Source organism: Mustela nivalis (genome assembly GCF_964662115.1).
Source record: "Mustela nivalis genome assembly, chromosome: 7".
Classification (NCBI taxonomy): Eukaryota; Metazoa; Chordata; class Mammalia; order Carnivora; family Mustelidae; genus Mustela; species Mustela nivalis.
Genome location: NC_139026.1, coordinates 51,522,067 through 51,529,095, shown reverse-complemented (window position 1 = coordinate 51,529,095; position 7,029 = coordinate 51,522,067). Strand labels below are relative to the sequence as shown.

General features: G+C 41.7%; 1 protein-coding gene across 1 annotated transcript; it reads right to left on the bottom strand.

The window, feature by feature from the left end:
- Positions 1-498: 498 nt before the first annotated feature.
- On the bottom strand, positions 499-6,718 carry GDF3 (growth differentiation factor 3; the record flags this gene model as incomplete). The annotated part of the gene is made up of 2 exons (XM_082738306.1): positions 499-1,328; positions 6,451-6,718. The coding sequence occupies 2 exons, from the start codon at positions 6,716-6,718 to the stop codon at positions 499-501; spliced, it is 1,098 nt and encodes a 365-aa protein (XP_082594432.1).
- Between the last annotated feature and the right edge of the window lie 311 nt (positions 6,719-7,029).

Below are 7,029 nucleotides of genomic sequence, written 5' to 3'. Positions count from 1 at the left end.
GGACCCTGAGATCATGACCTGAGATGAAGGCAGACACTTAACGACTGAGCCACTCTGGCACTCCAAAATAATTTATTTTTAAGTACCATTGTTAGCCTGTGAGATCTGCCAAAGAAAATTGATGACTTTAGGGAAATTTGATATTCACCTTCTCTATGAAGTATAAAAAATAAGGCCTACCTCAAGAAACAACCTGACATGATGTTTCTAAGTAACACACAGAATAATACCTGCCTGTAAGAGACCACCAATAAATATCAGTCTCCTTCTATCTAGAGTCTAATAGACTGTCAAGTGCATCATGACTGTTAGATAATTAGGGCTGATGTGTGCGTATGTGTGTGTGAGATTAGGGAGATGATTAATCGTGATGGATTTTCCAGGAAGGGAAGTCATAAATACAAATATACTGGTATTTCAGACCCAAGAAGTCATACAGCACGTGACTAGTTTTATTGGAAGATTTACTCTAAGAATACCCCTTCTATTTCTCACAGCCTACCCACATCCACATTCGTCAACCACCATGTCTTCATAATGTCGTAAAATGACATTGTCATCATTGTCCTGATAGAGCATGGAAATGGGGGACAGCTTGGTGGGGATACAGACAGCCTGGGGGACCGCTGGGTCAACCGCATGCATCAGGGCTTGCATGAAAGCATAATTGGAACTGTTGAGGGAGGTGGTCAGGGAGAAAGGACAGTCTCCATGGCAATAGTTGGCCATGAACCCTTTGGGAGCAATAATCCACTTGTGCCAGCCTAAGTCCCGGAAGTTGATGAACAGCTGGTGACGATGGCAGAGGTTCTTGCAAGAAGCTTTAGGGGCAGGGATGGCTTCCCTCCTTCTTCGGGATGAAGGGTGGCACTGCTCTGGGTTGAGACTCACCAGCAGCAGGGAAGCCTGAAAGGACTGTCTCAGTCTGGCACAGGTGTCCTGAAGCTGAAAATTCACCCCTGGGTCTCTGGTCCTCTTGACTAGTATCTCTAGCAACAAACCTAAATTCTTCCGGGGGTTGTTATTCCAAACCTTCGCCACGTCCAGCAGGTTGAAGTGCACAACTCCTTGAGGCCATGGGACTGACTGTAACACGAGCCTTTTCCCTGGTTTGGGGATGGACTGGCCCCCCACGTGAGGCTCCTGAACCAGGGACAGAGCCAACTCCAGTTCCGGTCCCAGCTTATAGTAAGTGTTGGGCCCCAAATCTAGGCCCAGCTGGGCCATCGTTAGCTGCTCCGTATCTTGAACGGCAGACAGGTTAAAGTAGAGCAGCTTCTGCAGGCAAGGGGAGGCTTGAGGAAGTTTCTCTGAGTAAAGAAAGAGACCTAGATGGGAACAGAGATGGTGAGAGTCACCAAAACATATTTCACTTCATATGCACCTATATGATATAAATGCCAAATGCTATATGATATCTACATATGCAAAATCAGGGCGGAAAATTATCGGTCATACTCAAACCCTCCCATAGGGAAGATTTGTTTCTCCCCCTCTTCATTCAAGACCAGAGGTTCTTATCTTCGCATCTGCAGGTCCCCAGGGTGTCCTGGATAGAATTTAGAAAGTCCATGAACTTGGATGAGAAAAACAATTACATCTTTATCTTCTCAGAACTCTAAATGAGGTTTAGCATTTCTTTTAGCTATGAATATAGGCAACAAATCCCAATAATATTATCAGGGCCTATGACACTGTTACCAATAAAAATCATGGGTATGTTCATAGATTAAGTTTTTGCGAATGTCTTAAAATCACATTAATGCTCACACTGCTTTGAATTTATCATAAATACAGTCCCCTCCCTGGATATTATTATGTATTGTTTTAATAAATGTATCAGTTTATGTTTCTGTACACACATTTGGTTTAAAATATTTTCATAAAAGTATTTCAAAATTTAATTGATTTTCTTAGAATTTTTTATTTTTTATTTTTTTTATTTAATTTATTTTTTTTTTTAAGATTTTTTATTTATTTATTTGACAGAGAGAGAGATCACAAGTCGGCGGAGAGTCAGGCAGAGAGAGAGAGAAGCAGACTCCCGCTGAGCAAAGAGCCCGATGCGGGGCTCAATCCCAGGACACTGAGATCATGACCTGAGCCGAAGGCAGCGGCTTAATCCACTGAGCCACCCAGGCGCCCCTTTCTTGGAATTTTTTAAAAGATTATTTATTTAGTTAAGAGAGAGAGAGAGAGAGAGCCTGAGCAGAGGGAGGGGTGAAGGGAGCAGCAGAGGGAGGGGCAAGGGAGAAGCCGACTCCCGCTTGAGCAGGAGCCCAGTGCAGCCCTTGATCTCAGGACCCTGGGATCATGACCTGAGTTGAAGGCAGACACTTAACCGTCTGAGCCACCCAGGGACCTGATTTCTTGGAAATCTTAAATATTTTATTTTAGGCAGCAGGCTCCATCTCACCACTCTGAGATCATTACCTGAGAGGAAATCAAGAGTCAGATGCTCAACCGAACGAACAATCCAGGCGCCCCAACCCTAAGTAAGGATTTTCTAAGGCCATTCAGCTCTATGAAGAAATTACACCAGAAACCCAAACATTCCAGCAGTGCCTGGCTGGCTCAGTCAGTAACACGCACATTGGATCCATGGAGATTACATTAAAAAACGCAAAAGAGGAAGAACCCCGCCCCCCTCAAGAAACCCTAATATTCTAACCATTCCCCCTTCATTCTCAAGTCTCTTCATTCTCAAGTCTCATTTTTAAAAACAATAAAATAAAGAAGCATTTGAAATGACACAGTCCTCTTCAAGCCTACCTTATCATCTTTCTCTTTCTTTTCATTGACTATCTTTTGGAAAGGTAGGTCTATATTTGCTGTCTCTAGCTCTTCATATTCTTCTGTTATTTTCCAACTCTCTACCCCTCACTACTCCACAGAAACATCTTTCTTACAGGCTGGCTAGCTGTCAAGGGCAGAGATATCTTCACAGTAGTTACCTTCTCCACTTCCTGAAAAGTTGACCTCTCCTATTCAAGGCTAGAATTCTAACCTATCAGTCTTCCTTCCTCCTCCTAGCACTAAACCAGATTCCCTAAGCATAAAAGAAAATAAAAAAGCCAGAATGGAAAGGATGGAAAGATTTGAGAGCATGAAGATAAAAGAACTTCTATATTCAAAATGATGTCATTAACAAAATTAAAACCACAAAGAACAATGAAGGAAACTGATAAGTTTCCTTCTATGCATGCGTTTAAATTCATAATTAGAAAGAACTTTTACCAAAAAAAATTTTTTACGAAAAAAATTTTTTTACAAAAAAAAAAAAGAAAAAGAAAGAGCTTTTACAAATGACCAAGAGGACTTGTAAATCATTAAGGAAAAGAAGACTCCTCAATAGAAAATGGCCAGCGTTTATAAACAGGCAATTGTTTGGAAGGAAAAAAGAAAAGAAAGGAGGAGAGGAGAGGAGGGGAGAAGGGAGAGGAGAGGAGAGGGGAGAGGAGAGAGGAGAGGAAGAAAGAAAGAAGGAGGGAAGAAAGGAACAAGGCAGGAATGAAAGAAAGGTTCATTATCCATTTAAAAATGCATTCCAGGGGTGCCTGGGTGGCTCAATTGTTAAGTGTCTGCCTTCAGTTCAGGTCATGATCCCAGAACCTGGGCTGGAGCCCCACCATGGACTCCCTGCTCTGCAGGAAGCCCTCCACTCCCCATGCTTCTATTCCCTCTCTTCCTATTTCTCTCCGTGTCGAATAAATAAAATCATTAAAATAAATAAATAGGGGCGTCTGGGTGGCTCAGTGGGTTAAGCCGCTGCCTTCGGCTCAGGTCATGATCTCAGGGTCCTGGGAACGAGTCCCGCTTCGGGCTCTCTGCTCAGCAGGGAGCCTGCTTCTCTCTCTCTCTCTCTCTCTCTCTCTGCCTGCCTCTCTGTCTACTTGTGGTTTCTCTCTGTCAAATAAATAAATAAAATCTTTAAAAATAAGTAAATAAATAAACAAACAAACAAATAAATAAAATACATTCCACCTTATTAAAGTAATAAAAAGCAAAACAATGAGATCATGCTTTGCTACCAGAATAACAAAATTTAAAAGCTAAAAGAGTATTGTTACTCAATGGCCTTCCAGTGTAGCAGGGATAAGTAAGTACCTTGTAATACCTTCACGGAATGAATGAAATACTGTAAGCAGTAAGAATGAGCTACAGTCACACACACTATGGATAAATCTCACAAATACAATGTTGAGTGAAAGAAGCCAGACAGAAAAAAGGATACACTTCACATTTCCATTTATGTGAAGTTCAGAAACAGGCAAAACTGGTAAGTAATGTTACAGGATAAAAGTTATTCTTCCAGAGGAATAGCGATTAACCAGAAGGGGGCATGAAGGTTCCTCTGAGGGTTGTTGCTCTGTTTTGTTTCTGGTTCTAGGCGCTGATTATTCTGTGAAAATTCACTGAGCTCTTCTCTAGGATTTGTGCACTTTTCTGTACATATGCTATTATAACCCCACGTTTCTTTAATATTTCTATAAGGGCTGCTTTCAAACTGTGGGAAAGTGAGAAATCTTTTTTTTGTTGCTAAAGATTTTATTTATTTATTTGGCAGACAGAGATCACAAGTAGGCAGAGAGGCAGGCAGAGAGAGAGGGGAAAGCAGGCTCCCTGCTGAGCAGAGAGCCCTATGCGGGGCTCAATCCAGGACCCTGAAATCATGACGCCAGCGGAAAGCAGAGGCTTTAACCCACTGAGCTACCCAGGTGCCCCAGAAAGTGAGAATTCTTATACATTCATGGTGGGGTATAAATTTCGGAAGACACTTATATATAAGAAGTATAAATGTGCCTTCTCTGATCTAAAAATCTCCTTCTAAGAATTTATCCTAGGGAAATAGAAAAAGCCTAACACACACACACAAAACAAAACAAAAACAGATGTAAAGCTGTATTGTTTATATTATGTTCATACCCATCAACAGAGCATCAGTTACGTAAATTACAGCATGTTTATACAATGGCATATTGTACAGCCATTAAAATGAGATAGCTGTGACTTTTAGTTCTGATTTATATGAGATATCCATAATACCTGAGTAACATATAGTATGACCCATTTATTAAAAATATAAGTTTCTATTATAAATATATGCAAAGAAGAAAAGTCTGAAAGAACATACATATAAACTATTAATGATGGTTTTCTCTAGAGGAAGGTTAGGTAGGGAGGGGTGATGGTGAGACTATACCCTTTTCCTATATTATTTGATAGGATTATGGTCACCACAAAAATCAAAGTTTTTTCCATGGGGAAGGAAGGGAAGAATCCTTAGCTGTTTTCAGACAAGCTTCCCATACCTTTTAACCTTCTACCAGGAATTTTCCCTGAACCCCCACTCCCAAGTCTTGAGTCTTTAACATACTAATACTTAGCATAAAGTATGGAAGTCTTAACGTTTGTCTCTCTCCCTTCTATAAACCTTTTTTTTCTTTTACCTTTTATAAACTCTTCAAGGACAGACTTTATCTTTAATTTCTATATTCCCATGGCCATACCCAGTTCCCAACACATAGCAGGTATCCAAGAAATGCTTCCCAGACAAATAAGTATTCAAATTTTATTTCCAGATACTGTAAAACTAACCAATCAGGACCCTCGATTCCTCTTGTAATCCCCACGCCCACCCCCCCACCCTCCCCCACCCCCTGCTTCTGGGAAGCTACATAGAAATGCAGATTACATCACCCATCTCTGGCTTGGAATAAGAATTGGGTGATAAAGTGAGGGGCAGGAACTGGACAGGAGAACCGCCTGTCTGTCTGTCTATCTATCTACCTATCTATTTGGAGAATCCACTTTTAACAACTGACCTACGTAATTTAGGTGGATGGTATCAGTTTGACAAACTATTGAATGGCATTTATTCAGATTATCATATAATGGGTATGACAATGGCGTATACCACTGTTCTGTACTCACAAATCAGGAGCCATTTCCACCCAACTAAAATAGTGACGAGGTGTGGAGATGGGAACCTGATGTCTGAGGCCAACTAGACTCAATGTTCCCTGCCCCACTTGCCATATCAAAGGCACCACAGCGCATAAACCAACCATGGGCTGAAGAATGAAGCCTGGGCCATAATTTCACCTTTGCTGCTTTCACCTTAACTGTAACACAAAAGTGTTGATTCAGAAAAAAACCTATTTTGAATCCTACCTTTACTCACACGCTGGCTATATGGTCTCGAACGGCTCTGGAATAGTTTACAGGTTAATTTGCCATCTAAGACTGACTTTCCTCATTGTTAAAAAGCTAATAAGAATCCCTGCCTTTGGAATCTCGGGATGTGGTTGGATTAATGAGATAAGATATGTAAAACACCAGCACTGGGCCTTCTACAAACCCCTCGGTAATTGTTACCTTCCCCTTTTTCTCTTTCTTCATGCCATCAACTGCTAGACTTTTCTCTAGAATGCACGCTCATTTCCTTACCTTGATCCAGGAGATGTCGGAGTATGTTCCCACGTGTACTGAGATCCTTTAGGTAGCATAAATCTCGGGAGCCCCCACTGGTTGCTGCTGCCTCTCCATCCCAGAAAATTCTCTTCAAGATAGAAGGCACAGGTTGGAACTTCTGGGGTGAGGGCACTTTGTCTAAGCCCAGCAATTGGAGAAAGACATGTTCTTGGAATTGGAAAGTCTGGCCCAAAGACACAGTTACCAGGACGCGGAGAGCCAAGATGGTCAGGCAAGGAATCATGGCCTCGGAGCGGAGACGCTGCTGGCCAGTGTAGCCCCACTGAGAGAGCTCAATCGTCTGACTGCCAGGCAATTTAGGTGCTGCTAATTTATCTGATGGAGGATAATCAAGTGTGAATTGCTCTCTTCCCAGCTCCTCAAAGGTAATTGGATGGGAAAGGACAGAGAATTTTTTTCTCTTCTCTTGCTCTACTCTTCCCCCATAAAAGTTCACAAAAGTTTATCAATGCATAGACTTAGCCACAAAAATCTGAGGTTTGTCTGCAATAGACAGAGTGGAAAGGAGACAGGCATTATTCATAGAACAAATGC